The sequence below is a fragment of the Rhineura floridana genome, chromosome 19 (genome assembly GCF_030035675.1).
Source record: "Rhineura floridana isolate rRhiFlo1 chromosome 19, rRhiFlo1.hap2, whole genome shotgun sequence".
In the NCBI taxonomy this organism is placed as follows: Eukaryota; Metazoa; Chordata; class Lepidosauria; order Squamata; family Rhineuridae; genus Rhineura; species Rhineura floridana.
Genome location: NC_084498.1, coordinates 8,908,225 through 8,926,627, shown reverse-complemented (window position 1 = coordinate 8,926,627; position 18,403 = coordinate 8,908,225). Strand labels below are relative to the sequence as shown.

Here is an 18,403-nt window from a genome sequence, read left to right as displayed (position 1 = left end):
ATGGCATAGAGCTGCATGTGCTAATGTTCTGATTCAAGTTCAAAATAGCATTCGTCGTCTGGGCAGAATAAAAAGTTTTTAAGTTCGCCCTTCTTTAGGAGCTCGAAGGCTATACTATCTCTCGGTAGACTATCTCCCCTCGTTAATGGAGGGAGTGCTCTCTCCACTGTTCTATTCTCCTTTAAATCTCTGCCAATTAGTTCGTTCATAGATAGGTGAGTATCATAGTCTGCTTGTTTGTAAAATTGTGTTATTTTCTGTTGCTTTTCTTTCTTAGAATCTTTTGTCTTTCTCGGCAAATCTATAGTCGTTGTCGGAGTAATACCTTGTTCTTTGTATGATTGCCTTGTTAATACCATTTTGTTTTAATTTTGTTTTAATTGGGTATGACGTCTTATTTTGATTCTCAGAGTCTTCGCTGTTCACTCTTTCTTCCACTATTAACAATCTCAACGTCCTGGTTAAAAAGCCAATATATCAGGAGTTGGGAAGCTATAAATTGTGCATATAGCAATCCTCCTTTGATAAAAATAAAAGGAGTCGCCGTGAATTACAGCCAGCTTTTAATTGCTTCCGTCTGTGTCCAAAGCCTCATAAATCAAAGTTTAAAACTAGCATGTAATCTGAAGCTTAAAGGGAGTTTTGAGTAATAGAAATCTGAGAGCTATAGATCTTCGAAGGTAAGTAAATAAATATAATTACGGAGCTTCATTAATGTGTGTCTCATCTCGTGGCCATCTTGACTCCCTCCTTCAAACTGATATGTGATGTTCGTCATGATTGATTTTGAGTTTCAGTGTTTCAAAATTAGATACCATACAGAACAAAATTACAATGTACCATTTGTAATTCAGTAATATGAGAGCATTGGTCAGGGGTCTGATTTACTTTTGCAAGGCACTGTAAATAAATATTTAATATCAAGAAAGGATTCCTTTACATTTCCCTTTTTAAAAAAAGTGTACATTTTTGAATAAAAATGTTTTTCAACATTTAACGTTTAACAAACATTTTTTAACATTTAACAAAAATAAAAATGTTTTGCTAGCAAGCCAGCTTTTTTTAATTATATAAAAGAGTGGGAAGGAACACACATACCAGTGAAGTCGTACAGCGTGTAGAAAAGCTGAAAGACCTTCCATGACTAAAAGAATGAATATTGTTAGAACCATAAATAACGCTGAAACTGGTATCAGCAGGATAATCCCGTATGTCGCATCCACACGAAGGCCCACTCTCATGATCATTGCCCACAGCACTTCCGATAATTCTAAAAAACAAAACACAAAAAACACCACCACAATAAAGCAGAAAATTCCAAATCCTGCTCCTTCCTATGCTAGCACACGGCATGATTTAAGGTCAAGCAATTTTACTGGGGATCAATTATAAATTAAAAAGCATTTCACCATTGTTCTAAGTAGTTGAAGATTGTGAAAGAAAACAACTTCATGTTGTGTTGAATCAACAAGACCTGCTATAGGCACTTTTATTAAAAGAAACTAAAACAAACCAAACAAGCGGCTACTTGGAGGGAAAATTCAGGCAGGGATAAGCCCCCCCTCCAAGGTTCTCTGACTCAAACACTTTCCAGCACATTCTTATAGTTTTCTTTCAGAGGCAAAAAGGTTGCTTTCTTATCATAACACAAACATTTTCAAGCTCCTAGGGTAGGGCATCAGGGTCACACGCTTATGTTTATCTATTTGGAAGGTCAAGTCCCAGCAGTTCTCTCAGAACATTCCATGGCATTTCCTTGTCAGCATATTTCAATGTCACTCTCCCCATCACCCCCTTCATACTCACATAGTCTTGATCAAAGTTGGGGCCTACAATTTTTATTCCACAAGATGTAATAACCTAATTAGGCCCTGTTCAGATGCAACAGTAAACTTTTTTTTCACTACATGAATGAACTGTAGAAAGCCACTTCATGCCCATCAGATTGCAAGCATCTGCTTCTACTTTTAAACTATACACAGTCTTCCATGGCATCTGAACTCAGGGAACCATAATTTGTTAAGTTATAGTGAAAACATGTCATAATCAAACAATATTTTGAATTGTTCTCTGACCAGTTTAAATAAACTACAGTTCTCCAAGTTCAGATGTTAGAAGGAACCACGGTTAGTGGAAAACTGAAAATGGATGATTCTAATCTTCTAGTGATGTGAAAAAGAAGAGAGGGTTGAATTCACACAGCTCATTTGTGTAGTAGGAGGAAGCCACCTTCCATTACATTTGAACTGAGCTTTAAAGAATATACATATTATATACAATGTTCACTCTTCCCAGCAGAACTATATGAATTTTATACTGTTTTATGTATTCCTGTAAATCAAAGAGGGGGGAAAAGACCCTTAAAAGACCAAGGGGAGAGCAAGAAAATAGAGCATTTGAGATTGCTTGCAGGATACTTACGTGCGTGGGCTAAACTGAGAGCCCAGAGCCTCAGGTATGAAGCAGTGTTGGAGATACATCCTAGACAGTATTCAATGGTATGGATAGCTTGATCCATGAATACATCTACAAAGTTAAACTAAAGCAAAAAAAAAAAAAAGTGTAAATATGCTGATGCACTTTAGAACTCCAGGGAAACATCAAATTCATTTCAGTGGGTGATATCCAATGTTAGTCATATTCAGAGTAGATCTATTGAGATCAATAGGTCTACATTGTGATGACGTTGCTGGATATCTCCCAGTGTAGCTTTGGGAATCTTTACTATTTTGGAAGCCAGGGCAGAGGGATAAAGAAAAATCTTCCAGAGAGAAGTAGCAGTCATATTACATCTTGTATTCACTTTAAGCTAGCCTCCTATCCCCAGACCAACTCTCTCCAGCGGAAATATAATTTGCTTGCTCAAAGCTGTGGACAACTCTTGAGAAACAAATGCTTCTTTGGTTTGTAGAAGCAGCTTAGTGGCTCAGCTGGCTGACACTGTCACATCTCAATCTGAACTTACTATAGTCTGAACTTGCTATATGTGCCAGTGGTTTTTAAACTTCATTCCTTGGGCAATTTACTGACTTTTACAGATTTATGCATAGATGTATTTGTGGGAAATGGGATATATAAACAAATGGACTAAGACTATTACCCGTCTTCCGCCTGCGGTGCATAGTCACAGGGAAGCACTGGGTTTTATCCTGCATTCATACATGGGGATGGCAAGGCTTCACAGCAATCACAAAAGATGATCCAGAATCCTCTGCAATGCACAGTGGTTCTACGGCAGGCAACATGCTTTGTGACCTCTGGCGAAAGGGGATAGTTACAGAGCACCCTCAAGATGTCAAAGCACTTCACAGAGTAACAAATAAAGATGGTGGGTCCCAGGAGCTTAAAATTTAAAATTTAACACAGGGAGAGGCAACAGAAAGTGGGGGGGGGATTTGGGGACGAGGGTAAATGGGGAAGAATATGCATTAAATTAAGTGGATTTGGTCTTTGTAGGAATGGAAGGCTAAAGAGTTAAGCCTAGGACTTCCTGTAGGGGGGAAGTGTGTTTTGAGGAGGGATTTGAAATCAGAAAGAGAGCAGCATCACATGGATGTCCTGGGAGACATGTGGAACACCATATTCTGCAATGTTTCAGATCACTGCCAAAAGCAGATAAGCCACAAACTGAAGGGGGGTTAACAAACCCTATGCTACACTGAGAGGATTCCTTTTACTTAATTCCATGCTACAGGCAATGGCTGTAAAACACACATGCCCACACGCACACACACCAATCTACCTCTTCCTTCTCATCTTTGTGCCTGCTGTCCAAAGAGCTGCTTCCCTCTTCAATATCATGAGCTCTCAACAGAGCAATCTCTTCTTCACTTTCTTTTCGTACTAACCGGTAACCTTTCTGGAGGGGAAAGGGTTAAGCAATGTTGTTTTTGTGCTTTTAAGTTAATTCCATCAGTTAGCAAAGTTTAAGAAATGTTATTTGCTTGCATTGCTTTGCATGCAGAAGGTCACAGGTTCAATCCCCAGCACTTCCAGGTAGGGCTGGGAGAGATCCCTGCCTGAAACCCTGGAGATCCATTGCCAGTCAGTGTAGACAGTACTGAACTAGGTGGATGAATGGTTTGGCTTGGTGTAAGGCAGATTTCTAGGTTCCCACTCATCCTATCTCACGGGCTCAAGGTGGATTACAGCAACTGTGCCATCAATCCCTTACAGAAGCAAGCACTAAAAGATTTAGTTCGCAAGAAAGATGAGCATTTTAAAAAAATGTAATAAAACACAAATTCTCCCAAGCTCCCTTATCAATATCCTAGCATTACCCAAATTTTTGAGAGTCGAAACACATTTTCCCCTCAAGTCCCCCACCACCTCAAATTAAGATTGGTGGACCACTTTGTTCTTCTATCTGAAAAAGGGGTTTTTTTTAATAGTGTGTAGAGTAAGAACTAACTGCACTCCCCTTCCAGGGGCACAGCCAGGGCCAGATCACAAGGGCCAAAGTCCATGTCCCTGTAGTCCAGGGAAATCCAGGCTTAAGGTTCCCCACCTCTGTTTTAACTCAATCCGTGACTCAGTCCTTCTGACGAAGAACGCTCCTGTGCTACACTGTACAGTGCTGAATGCAAGACTAGTGGAGCATGGGCTCAAATCCACATAGACGTAATGTCACCTGGGTAGCCTTGAGCAAGTCACAACCTCTCACCCGCCTCACTGGATAACCCCATGTATGCAGAGACGTAGAGTGATTCTGTTCTCCAAATGAATTTATAGAGTCAAATTTAATTGATAAAGAGATTTTACCAATCCCGTAATACACATGTTCTCACATACGGTTCTTTCCAATACATACTCTGTATGCCCCAATGCTCTGGCCTCCATTGTTCAACCAGTATAAATAAAGTGGTTTCCCAAAAAGCAGCACCGGAACTGAAAGTAGAGCGACAGCTAAAAGAAAGTTCTGTACAATTATCTGTTTGAAAAGGAAGAAGACAAAAAAGAAAAAAGGTGTTTTACAGGAGATCAACTCCCTTATCATGACAAAATCACAAAATTTCTCCTAATAGCACCTGAAGTATATCAGGACATTCACTCACTATACCGGAGAGTGGGGAGCCTGTGGCCCTCAAGATGTCCCTGGACTACAACTTCCACTATCCCTAACCACTGGGCTCGGGCTAATGGGAGTTGAGTCCAATTACACCTGGAGGACCACAGGCTCCCCATCTCTGATGCAGGCAATATTGATTCTGACATGTGTCAGTTCTTTGCAGAATAAGGACTTGCATAACAACTGGCTTAAATGGCAGTTTGATTTGATGGACTCTTGTTTTTCATTTACTGTTTATATTTCACTAAATATAGTACAATAAAAAATAGGTCAACCATGTTTAATTAAGAAACCCTTCTGATCCACTAACAAGCTGACCCTTTTAACCAGGCAGATTTTTAAAAATTAAATTAAACACAAGTACGTCTTAAAACTGCAGGTGGGAAACACTATTCCAGAAGAGGCACTCACAATTCTCACTTCCACACTCAGGAGGAAAAGCCTTTCCTGAGATAATGCCCACTGTAAAAAATGGATCAGTTAACAAAAACCTAAGATGACTGATTGATGGAGCAAGCCTATGCAAGTGTACTCAAAATTCATTGTGTTCAAAGTGGTACATTCCCCAGTAAGCATGTTTAGGATTGCATTTGAAAATTTTACGGACACAGACCTAAAATGAACACTATCGTATGTCTGTCTGTCCAACCCCATTTAATCCCCCAACCACCCCTCTTGCTTTCTATGCTGTGAGAACATTTCCAACCTTCTGAAAAAGTTTCCAAGGCTTTGGGTTTTGTTATGAACCTTCCATATGCATTCAAGGAATACACACAACAAGGAAGAAAACCAAAAGTCAGGGCAGAAGCAACAGCAAAGACAAAAAAAAAAGAAGAAAAGGTGAGGAGCATTCCACACACACCAGATGACCCTTATATATTATCTGCTTTATACTCTGCATGTTTCTCTACAACATTTCCCTGTATTTATTTATGCTTTTCTTCCATGCCATAACTTTCATATGCCTCTTCATCCATTAACTAGCTTCCAGGTTTAAATCTTATATTTTCATTTATGCAGTATTTGGTTGCTAAAAAGGCAATGTTGCTCTTCTTATCTGAACCTCTTGTTCTTTTCTCTAGATCACGTTTGGGGAACCTGTGGCCCTGCAGATGTTGCTGAACTACAACTCCCATCAGTCCTAGCAAGCACAGGCAATTGCCAGGGTTGATGGGAATTGTAGTTCAGTAATGTCTGGAGGGTCAAAGGTTCCCCATGCCTACTGTAGATTTAAAAAAAGATTTCTCCCAGTACCAACACTCTGAAAGACCCTTTCTCACACATGCTTAGGACCAGTGTAATACTTTTACCCAGTTCTTCCCAGAATTCAGTAATTACTGCTAGGCATTCCTAGTACATATACTCAAAAGCAGCTCCATTTCCCACACCTTCAGTCAGGCTAGAAATCAACTGGAAAGATTTAAGTACATGCGCCTAACCATTCCATTTAAATCAATGCAGTTAGACCGTTGCATTTTCCTTTCGCTTTCCTCTTTGGGAAATCCTAAACTGTAAGACTGTAGACAGGCAAAGGGAAAGAATTCTGAATTGCTGTTGCCATCTTTCAGATTATAAGGCTTACCAACCTGTCCTTGGAAAAAGAAGTGGTCTCTGTTATTAGGAAACAGGAACATGTTAATGAACAGAATCAAAATGCTGGGAGCTGACTTGGAGTTTTCTGCGCTAAAAGCCAACCATTTATAGATGATCATGAATACCAGGTATCCAAAAATAGACAGAATGAACAGAAGTTGAGGAATGAAAACCAAATAAATATTGTACTTCTTCCTGAAATGCCTGATGGAAGAGGAAAGAAGGTGGAGTTATTTTGCAATCAAAGTAGAAATCATTTTTACATGGAAAGTTCATAGAGAAATAAATATACTGTCTATGCCAGGAACGAAGAAGCTGTGCCCCTCCAGATGTTGGACTACAGTTCACATCATCCCTGGCCATTGGGCCATGCTGGCTGCGGCAAGTTGAAATCCAATGACATCTGGAGGGCTACAGTCAAGGACACAGGGACATTTAGACAGCAGCAGTTTCACCATCCCTGATCTATGCAATATTCTAACAGGAACCACACTGGCCCATTTACTGGATCAAAATTTGTCCCAGTGGAGGGGTGTCCAACCCTCTTCCCCAATACTGAAAGTGCTGCTATTTCCAGACCTAAGAGAAAACTGTTCTTTGCCATTTGTAGCCATAGGGTAGAGAGTTTTTGGAAGAAAACTGGGGAGTGGGGGTGGGGGAGGGAAGCACAGAGTAAGACCACGTATAAGATTTGCTATTGGCTAGAGAGCCTTGGATGACAACAAGGCATACAAAATAATCACAAGCACAAAAAACCTAGCAACGAAAATTAGCATTAAGGGGGAAAATGCATTTAAAAATACAAAACTCTTTATTACAATAAATAATTATATATATATATATACACACATACTCCAATAATAAATCTTTAATAGGCCAAATGCTATGCAGTGTATTTCAACATACACCAAAAGCATTTCAATACAAAGGCCCTCATTGGTGAGCTAACATTATTATTATTATTATTATTATTATTATTATTATTATTATTTATTAAATTTATATACCGCCCGACTAGCAATAGCTCTCTGGGCGGTGAACATAAAATAGCATAAAAATACAATGAATAACAAAATAATACTAAAATACAATCAACAATCCAATACAATAAACATTTTTAAAAGTAAACATAACATCAACATAACAAATCTATAAAAAATAAGCATTAACAAATCCAGAAAACAATATAAAACACAACATGCTGACACTCACCAATAGGCTTTGACTCTTGGATATAAAATTTCAGAGGAGGGCAGAGCAATTCACTTCAAACCTCCACTGTAAACAACTGTCCCAGATAAATTGACAGTTTTCAATAATCACAAGTTAAAATAACTTAAATCTCTGCCTTCAAAAATCCCAAACCTCAACATTAATTTTCTCAAGACTTACCAAATTATTTTGACCCTGAGTACAAACTTTCCCAGGCTTTTGATGACTAAGAAGGGAGGCAACAGAGGCTTGATATAAGCTTACTAATGGTCAAAAGAAAAAAGGGTTTTAAATCCTCACTAAAGCCTTTGAATCTGGAGCAATAAGATACATTTGTATGGAGGACGTAGGTTATATTAATTGACCTGGAAAAGTTTGTGCTAATGGTTCATAATTTGGTATCATCGCTGTTTATACGTGGTTGTTTTTCATTTTATTTTAATAAATTCATTCTGAATGTTTTAATACATTTTTCCTTAACGGATTTTGGTTGATAGAAAATAATTGCTACAACTTTGCTGCAAGCAACATACTTACAAGTGGTTAAATCCCCCTAAGATGACTCCAAATGTCATGTGAATCACTCCGATAATTATAGACATTTTCATTTTGAAGGAATTTAAGAAACTGAGACGATTGTTTGCTAGGTTCCAAATCTAGTGAGAAAGAGAAAAGACAGATAGACACAAACTTAACAGAGGAAACTCTCCCAAATGAGATCTTTACTCAAGTTCTAATTACAAGCAAGGATTTTAAGAGTGCAGTATGTCCTTAAGGGCATGCAAGTTAAGCAAGAAACCTCATGTAGGTCTCCCAACAAATACACAAGAGTTTTTTTGCAGGTTAGAAAACATGGGACACCCAGGAGAAGTCCTTGAAATGAAAAAGGCAAACCATGGCTACGCTGAGAATACTCAGGGAGAGATTCAAAGGGACCAAACAGAGACAAGGCAAGGATATTGCTAAGTGGCTCTGCTCACACAGGTGGAAGGCGACTTGGTATAGGAAGCATGAATATGAGGAAAGGTTCTCATCAATATTTTATAGCGCCTTTGATCAGCTACCTCCTGTGGGAACACTAGGAACATAGAACATTGCCTTATACCAGAACAGGCCCTCAGTCCAGCTAAGTTCAGTGCTGGCTACACCAGTTGGGCTCCAACTTACAACAGCCCCAGGCAGAATAGCCAATGGAAAAGGATGATGGGAGTTGGGATCCAGCAACATTTGGAGGGCCACAGGTTCTCCATTTCTGGTCAATACACTGACTGGCAGCAGCTCTCTAGAGTTTCAAGCAGGAGTCTCTTCCTAGCCCTACTTGGAGATGCCAGGGAATAAACCTGGGATCTTCCGCATGTGAAAGTTCCATAAAAGTGAGGAACAGCAGCCAAATCTATAGGGATATCCTAGCAAACAGAAAAAAATGCATAAATAGAAGCTATAACCTGGCTGGTCTATGATTAAGCAAAGAAAAGTCTTCTTGTAGGTTCATTGTGGAAGCTCCAAGGAAGAACACTAACCGGATCTATGCCAAAAGGATAAGGTCCTCTGAACACTCCAGTCAAGTTTGGATTTAGCATCAAATACTGATGATTCATATCCTCATGACTGTTAGAACAACAATAAAGAAGCACACAACAGAATTAGGATTTGAACAGAGATATTTGCATAAGATCAGCAGGTCATTTGCTAGTTGCCTTTCCACGAAACAGTTCAAAGCAACTTAGGCTGCAGTCCAGTACACACTCACCTAGGAGTAAGTCCCACTGAATCCAATGGAACTTACTTCTGAGTAGACATGCAGTGGATTGCAGCCTTACTAAGGTTGCATCCCATTTTAGTCATATTCAGAGCTGACCCACTGAAAGGAAAGCAGATGACTAACCTAGGTCCATTAATTTCAATGGGTCTGCTCTGAGTAGAAATTAGTAAGATACAACTCATGATCCAGTAAAGAGACAGAAATCAATAAAATATTTTTTTAAATGCAGGTAGCCATATTGGTCCATTGGAAAAAAAGAGACCCCTAGAATAACAAAAAACTCACACACACCCCATAACACATTTATTAAGACCAAGTTAAAAATCACAGATGCCAGCAAATTCCCACATTTCATGTTTTAAGACTATTGTAATTTGCAGGCTAGGGCTCTTTTTTAAAAAAAACTTTTTAAAATTATTTTTACAAAGCGAAAGAACAACAGCAACAGCATTGTCAACTCAGTACAGAGAAATCAACCTTGCAGACTATTTATTATTTATTAATTAAATTTATATCCTGCCCTTCCTCCCAGAAGGAGCCCAGGGGGGCAAACAAAAACACTAAAAGCACTTTAAAACGTCTGAAAAACAAAAGACTTCAAAACAAGACATCTTAAAAAACATCTTTAAAAAAACAACTTTAAAAGCATCTTAAAAAGCAGTTCCAGCATAGACACAGACCAGGACAAGGTCTCTACTTAAAAGGCTTGTTGAAAGAGGAAGGGCTTCTTCATCTTGTACAACTCGTGTGCGCATGTGCATACGAGTGAGGAGGCAGGGGGAAGGCTGCATACAAACCACACATTTAAAGCATTTTACTTCCCCCCAAGAATCCTGATAACTGTGGTTTGTTAAGGGTGCTAGGAACTGTAGTTCCGTGAGGGGTAAACTACAGTTCCCAGGATTCTTTGGGTGAGCCCACGAATGATGTGTATGCAGCCAGAGACAGAAAGAGATTGGCTTCTCATCTAGCTTGACAGAATTGTGATAAACTCCAAAGTTTGCTCAATAAAAATATGTTATGAAACTCAAAATTAAAATACACTAATCAATACAGAGAGACAAGGACGGCTCTTGAGAACAGGAAAGGTTTCATCTGTTGGTAGAAACCATATAAATGAGCTAACCTAGCCAGGGAGTTCTGTTCCATGGGCATTACAACAGAGTCCTGCTATATGCCCCACAGGTGTTACTGCTGAACCAGGGCTTCCTCAACAGCTTGGCACTAGCTTCCTTGCAGGATTGCCTTACTTCATGTGTGCCCATTTGACTGCTTCCATCTGTGGAACTGGCACTGTTACAGGTGCCACATAATACTTGTCCCACACACATGTAAGAAATCGGTCTTTTATTGTGTCAGCACCTATACTTTGGAATGCCCTGCCTATTGACATCAGGCGGGTGCCTTTACTGTACTCTTCGGCGTCTGCTTAAAACATTCTTGTTTAGGCAAACCTATCCAGACATGCAGAAGTTGACATGTGTTTTAATTAATGTTTTTAGTCCACTGTTAATTCTAATTATTTTCACGTTTATTACTTGTTTTTAACTGTTTCTCAATTAATAACTAATGTTTCTTGCAAACCACTTAGAAGCTTTATTACAATCAAGTGGTATACAAAATCTGTCAAACAAATGAACTGATGTGGAGGACAGACACACACACACAGGCTTGTGGGAGGAGATACAAACACACACACAGTGCCCTTCCCTCCCCTTTCTTCTTCTTCTTCTTCTTCTCCAGGGAAGAGCCACAAGCTCACATGGTTCCTCCCACCCTTACAGGTGAACAGAATAAGCAACTGCCATGAAAAAAAGTGCCAGCTACTGTGACAAATTTCCATTTTCTTCCAGTGTAAGGATGGCTAGGTGGTACATCCTTCAAGTGAAGAACATGTTTGCCTTATTGGCTGATGGGGGTGGGGGGAGACAACCCTTAACTGCCATGGTAAAAAGGCTGTTGTTTTCCAGTAAGCTATTTATTATTTTGCATACATATAAAAGATTTTTCGCAATAGAATTGAAATAGTAGAAAAATATTATCATGAGAATGGCAGGCCTTGGAGACGCTTTGTTTTGCCCTAAAATGTGTGAAAGTTATGCCGTTGATAAGTTTAAAGTGCTGCATACATGTGGGGATACAAACCAGAGCTTTCAACCTCAATATAGCAGGTTGCTTTCATATTGCACTGGGTTTAGAACAGGAGCCACTCACCCCCACTCCTCCGGAAACATTTGCGAAACATTCCAGCGGGAGCCAAATATATTCAAAGACTTTGAAAAACAATCATTGTAGATCAGGCCAGTGTACACAGAAAACAGTCCCATCAGCAAGATGATGTATCGTCCTTGAAAAAACATCTTCATGATCTGCACATATTAAAAAAGACAAGGCTGTTCACTGCCAGGCAAAATTCAAAGGTAAGATCCTTTGTTACATACACAGAACATAAAAGCTTTGATCCACTTCCAAACAACTGTATTTGGTGCTGCGCAATGTTCAGACATGCCACAATCCAGAGCTCTGTGATACGCCAATGTTCAGCACAAGCTTCACAAGGATGGGGAGTGCTCTGTGCATGCAATCATAAGAACTGCTCCAGATGCAACCAGATGTATTGTTTTAATATATTTTAAAGTCTGTTTCTATCATGTTTTAGAGTGTTTTTGTTTGCTGCCCTGAGCTCCTTCTGGGAGGAAGGGCAGGGTATACATCTCTCTGCTATTTGGAATTTACCATCACTGGGATGAGTCAAGCACATGGTGCTTCCACACTGGAAGGAGAAGTTGTCACCTTCCATACACCAATGAACTAACAGTCCATGGTCATATTTGAATGGGCAACATATCAATATGAGCACAAAAGAGATAAATAGATAACAGTTGCTCAGCTATTTTTTAAATGCAACATAGTCAGCAGTTCAGAGTATGTCTTTCCCATTCATATGGTCAAAACGCTTTAACCCACGGCCCCCTTTCCTATGTTAACTCTGTGTTATTTTTTTGTTTGAATGTTACTTTCTTGTTTTGTTCAAAAAACTGAAATAAAAAACTCATCTGTTAAAAAAATATGTATTTGCATCACAGAGAAAAGTGGGGAGAGCGAGAGCTGGGGCTGAAGGCAACAGGCCTGTCCTGTTTGCCCCTCGCATCTGGCACTCTGAAGGGCATGTCTGAGTCATGGCTTACAGCTCTTTGATAGACCTATTCCCCATGAAGCATCTGTGGTCCTCCAGATGTCGCTGCACTGCATCTCCCATCAGCACCATTCAGCACAGCCAATGATCAGGGATAATGGGAGTTGTCCAACAACATTTGGAGGGCCTTCTCCAGAAGTTTTTGGACCACAATTCCCATCATCCCGATCACTGGCAACACTGCCTGGGGCTCACAGTAGCTGTAGTGAAACAAAATCTGGAGGCCCTTCTCTAGACAGTCTCCAACTCCAGCTCCCATCACTCCTGACCAGAGGCCATGCTGCCTGGGGCTGATGGGAGCCGCAAGTCCTACAGCATCTGGAGCATCACAGAGTCCTCATTACAGGTATAAAGGCTTTGCCCCTCTGTGTAGCAGATATACAAACAAAACAACCAGTGGGAGGGAGAGGAGGAGGAGAAGGGAGCCTTTCCCAGCAGAACCCAGAAACAGAAATATTAAATCATTAAAGAATACTAAAATAAATAAATAAATAAAGCTTTCATCCATACCTCATCTTGTGATCGTAGGAGTCTGGGGTGTTTTTCAAACAATACCATGAACAAAGCAAACAGAGACATTAGGAAGCCATGCCCACAATCTCCAAACATAACAGCAAATAAGAAGGGGAAGGTGATGGTGGTGAAGAGAGCTGCAAAATCAGAGGGACAAGATTTTTTGCTTTATGAGCAACCGTTACATAATGCACAGTATCCAAATTCTCCATAAGCGGCATAGACTAGTTTTCTCTTAAGTCGGTAATGAAAAGTACCAGCATTTAGCTGAATTTGGCCCATCTCTGAGTCAACCCAATCAGGTTTTTAAGGGACACAAGACAAGCTTTTGATCAAGGTGGTTTCTGATGAGAGATGAACTCAGTATGGGAAAATGAGAATCGCTACCATCATTCCACAGAAGCTTGTTCTTGAGAGTTACACTGTGCCAGTTTCAATCATCTGTTGCTAACTGAGGAAGTGTTAAGTATAAGGAAGAGAGGGAGAGAAAATGTGCACTGGTGCAGGTGTGAGCATATGAATGTGCAGAGGTGAATGCAGTGTGTGTGTGTGTGCTCCGAGCATCAGACAGGCCAACCTGAAAATTGAGTTTTCAACTGTAACTTAAATTGGCAGTGCCCACCTCTCCAACAACACCAACAAAAGTCCCCAGCCCCTATTTAAGAAATGCTTGCCATTAAGTTCAGGCTACCTACATGCTTGAAATTATGCATGCACTTGAAGATAAATTTATACACCCTTGAAAGAAAGGTGGTGGTGGGGGAGACCAGAAGGAGGAAAAGCACAATCCAGCCACTGTTCTGTTCCTCCAAGTCCCTCCTCCAAACCTACTATTTCCATGACCGCTTTAGCACAACCCCTTAAATCAGGTGCAGAGAACCTTTGCCCCTCCAGATGTTACTGAACTACAACTCCAGTCAACCCCAGCAAGTATGGCCAATGGCCAGATGATGGGCCTGTAGTTCAGCAACATCTGGAGGACCAAAGGTTCCCCACTCCAGCCTTAAATCCTAAAACCCTACAGTAGTTATGGGTTGTATCCAATCAACTCACAGAGCATTGAAAACAATGCCATGCCTGTTGATTTCAACAGATCTACTCTGAGTAAGATATAGTTGGATGCAACCCTATGTCTGTACATGTTGCTCAAATCATTCCTCCAGTTCACCTCTGCCTCTTTCCCTCCCCTTCTTCTGTTGCCACCCACATGTCAAATTTTAGATAATATGCACTTTAGGGCAAAGTGCATACAAATTGATGGCGCTCTTGTAATTATACAGTTCTAGGAAAACACTTTCAGAAATGCCAGTGCTTCCTCTTATAACCTGGACCCTTCACAACGACCCGATTCTCCCCAACCCCAATCTGAACTGCTCACCTGCCACCCTAGGGGCATCTCCCCTCCCCTGAATGTGTAACAAAGGTCCAGTTGATTTTGAGATGAGGAGCCACTTGGCTTTTATGTTCTCTGCAGCACTCTGTAACCCATCAGTGGTAGCAAGCGTTAAACAGCAGATGCTTCTTCCATGCATTGTAAAGATTTCTTAAGAGCTTCTTGCAACCATTTCTAATTAAAGGGGTGGGGAGAGGGAGTAAAGCAAATCCTGCTTCTCAATAAGTATCTTCCCATCTGTGGGTTACCCACCTGGATTAACTTCTCTGTAACTACCAACGCCGTAAGCTTCAACAATGTTCTGGAATCCAGAGGTGAATTTATTGGTGCGTATCAGAGTGGGAGGAGTTTCTTTTGTTGGTATTGTGTTCATGAACGAAGGGACAGAAGCTCTACTTTCTCTCTGGTTACAGAATTAAACAATGGAGGCCCATATTAATTTTCTAACATTGATTTTCATATGAGCAGATACAGATGTTGGGGAAATACCCTGGGTGGGGTGAACCAAATGCGAGCCACCCTAACCCTGGTGGTGTGCACACACAAAACCTCCATGCCATTTGCCATTTCACAAGGTTCAGGGCTGCATGTGAAAGCCCTTCTGCAACTATGAAAACTAATATGCATATTGCAGCCAGAGCAAGCCTGGGCAATCCAAACCTCATGCACATGCCTAACAGTCATATAGGGATACAGACAGTCTTCCTTAAGCCTTGCTAGATCTGTGACTTCAGACATAACCTGTTAGTGCAATACAGTGACTATCAGCCACCTCCCCTCCACTTATAAATACATGCAATGTATCATTCATATTGAAAACCCTAAATGTTACTCACTGCTACTGCAACAAACCTACCGGTAAATTAAAATCACTTACAGATCCTTCCTCGAGGGCTCGGCGCATGTTTGGCAGGTCAGCCACTGGGCACCAGACCTCAGCAATCAGGCATTTGTTGGTGACGTCAAAGCTGCAGAGGTTCAGCACATGGTAAATTGCTTTCATCTTCTTCACTTGGACATCCCAGGTGTAAATTGATTCGGACGCTTTACACAAAACTTGTCGTAAATAATCTTCCGTTTTATGCAGCACCTTTGTTGTGTTTTTTTAAAAAAAGTGTAAATATTAAAAGCAGTACATATAACAAGGAAATTATACCAACAAAGGGCAAATTTACACAAACTGGCCACATAGGTTTTCTGCCCTCATTATCTACACCCATATAGGTTTTTCAATGTTTTTAATCAGTGATGGCCAACTAGTACCTCCAACAACAATTTCATAAAAATGCTTTCTTGTTATAAGAAATAGAGCAGGGGTGGACAGGCTGCTTCTGTCAATGGCTGTGTTCCCTTAAGGATAATCTTTTGGGGTCTGCATGCTGAGAGTGGGCAGAGCCAGAACAAATGATGGGCAGAGCCAGAGATAATAAAGTGTTCTGGGTTAACTACTCCAGAACAAAGACCACCCTGCTTCAATTTTCACCATGGCTACCTCCAATTTGAACTGCCAACCCTATGCAGATTTACTTAGAAGTAAGTCCTACTGGGTTTGATGGGGTTGCTCTCAAATAAATATAAAGAGGACTTCTTTTGTTTTTAGTACAACAGACCAATGCAGCTACTGTTTTGGAAAGCAAATGAAAGTAATGCCATTCTGACTTTAGTCTGCGCTCTCTCTCTCTCTCTTTCACACACACATAGCGGAGGGCAAACCAAATTGTTCTCAGACAGCTAGGGAACGATATTTTTCCCAAGCCATACAAGGAATTTTATTTTTTCCAATCAATTCATTTTTATCAAACAACATGCTGCCCTTTCCATTTGTTCTGAGAAACTTCACAAAACGAACTAAGAAAACATACTTTAAAAGGCTGAGAAAGACAAGGAAACTGGAATGGAAGAGTGAGGAGCGTCAGTAGGTGTTGCAGACACCAAAAATGAGGCCAAGAGCTGGAAGTTGTCCACCGGAGAAATTAAATCTACACTTTAATGGTTAGGCCTGTCTTTTACATTTCAAACAAACAAGCCACAAGCTGTTCCATTCCTTGTTTATTCTGAAGTCCATACAGAATGAAAGCTGGTCTGACCTTTTCCTCTTAAACATGCACTCACAATTGTAATTATGCATTAACATTCTTCAATGGAAAGATTTGTTCAATGGCTATCTGTGCCTCCACGGCTGGGAAGAAATAATGAGCACGAACAACTTTCTGCTCACCATATGAAGATCCTGAATGCGAACTTGGAGTCCTTCCATAACAGTTCGGCGTTCTTCGAGGGTGCTGGGATAGGGGTAAACATGACAATGGTAGCTGGCAAAAAAAATACAAAGAGTTTATATAAAACAGCCAGAGACAGGAAGGAAGAGAAAGGCTGCAAAAGGTCCAGTATGTTGTCTTGCCAATAAAACCACACACAAACAAAACCTAAAATAGTTCTGGCACATAGGAAATGGCATATTGAGTCAGAGCACTGAACTACCTAGCTCAGTATTATCATTCTGACAGGCAGCAGCTCTCCAGGGTTTCAGGCAGGAGCTTTTCTTTAAGCTGTACGTGGGAGACACCAGGGATTGAACCTGGGACCTTCTGCATTCAAGGCAGATGCTCTACCACTGAGCTACAGCCCTTCCCCAAACTGTGGATGCAATTAATCCAATGTACCAGGAATGAATTAGCAAGAAATCAGCACAGCAGTTTCCAAACTGTGTGCCAGGAAACCAAGGTGCCTTGTAGGTTTTATCAAGAGTTCTTGACCGAGATCAGCAGTGGCGGACAAGCTCTACTGAAAGGCTATTTGCCATTAACAACTTGTAGGTAAGCAATATGGATCAGGGCTGTAGTTAAAAAGCATATTACGCAGCAACCTTGCTGAAGCTGAGCAGGCCTGGATCTGATCAATATTTGTTTGGGAGACTTCCTGGGAACTCCCATTTGTGTCACCTTCCTACTGCTATAGAGTAAAGGTAGAATAAAAACATAATTAGCACACACACTATGTAGCCACAGAGGTTATGTTGTCGGATGCACGCTCAGTTCATGTGTGGCAAAAATGAGGCTCAAGAGACCTAACCAGTGCCCAGGCTAGCAAAGCCTGCAACTGAGAATGTGCCTTCTGCAATGCACATGTGAGTTCTCTGACAGACACTGCTGGTTCCTCAGCAGACAAGCCATGTCGATGGCCTTTCCTGAAGACAGAAAGCTTGTAAGCAGCTGAAGAAGTGACTCTGCATTTCCAGTGACTGTAGATCACAATCTGAGCTGGCACAGCAACTGTGGTCTAAATCTCAGTTTGAGTGCACACTGCCAGGTCACAGTGCAATGAAATGAAACTTGGCAGCTACTGCTCAGCAAAAGTTCAGAAACTGAAAGTGGAAGGCTCAGATAGGTTGTCACTTTTTGTTCCATGTACAACAAGACCCCCAAAGGACCTGTCTCTCTCCTTCTCTTGCTTTCTGAAGAAGGGAACACTGGGTACTTACCACAAATGGCCTGTAGGAGTCAACCAGGAAAACAATGGGTTAACATCCTATCGCTGCCCTGTGAGAAGATTGGGTGTTAACCCATTGTTTCCTGGATGGCTCCTACAGGTCCACCTAGGCACCAAATGGCCTGGGTAAAACATAGATCGATTCTTCTCCTTATTTATCATCCAAAACCTCCACTC

At 40.8% G+C, this 18,403-nt stretch overlaps 1 protein-coding gene and 1 non-coding gene across 3 annotated transcripts in view; both read right to left on the bottom strand.

Annotated features, from left to right (window-relative positions):
- The window catches only part of ATP6V0A2 (ATPase H+ transporting V0 subunit a2), a 40,638-nt gene that overhangs the window by 8,979 nt on the left and 13,256 nt on the right, over positions 1–18,403 (bottom strand). The window contains exons 8-19 of one of the 2 annotated variants that reach the window (XM_061603443.1): positions 16,956–17,049; positions 15,594–15,827; positions 14,990–15,140; positions 13,342–13,481; positions 11,850–12,004; positions 9,394–9,481; positions 8,411–8,529; positions 6,655–6,865; positions 4,811–4,930; positions 3,743–3,859; positions 2,422–2,539; positions 1,099–1,270 (exon numbers count right to left, since the gene is read on the bottom strand). In XM_061603443.1, coding sequence (XP_061459427.1) covers positions 1,099–1,270; positions 2,422–2,539; positions 3,743–3,859; positions 4,811–4,930; positions 6,655–6,865; positions 8,411–8,529; positions 9,394–9,481; positions 11,850–12,004; positions 13,342–13,481; positions 14,990–15,140; positions 15,594–15,827; positions 16,956–17,049 — 1,719 coding nt within the window. The remainder of the gene's footprint in view (positions 1–1,098; positions 1,271–2,421; positions 2,540–3,742; positions 3,860–4,810; positions 4,931–6,654; positions 6,866–8,410; positions 8,530–9,393; positions 9,482–11,849; positions 12,005–13,341; positions 13,482–14,989; positions 15,141–15,593; positions 15,828–16,955; positions 17,050–18,403) is intronic. The other variant, XM_061603444.1, reaches the window with a different exon arrangement.
- TRNAS-UGA (transfer RNA serine (anticodon UGA)) lies at positions 17,294–17,370 on the bottom strand. Its single transcript has one exon. It is a non-coding gene; the product is annotated as a tRNA-Ser (tRNA).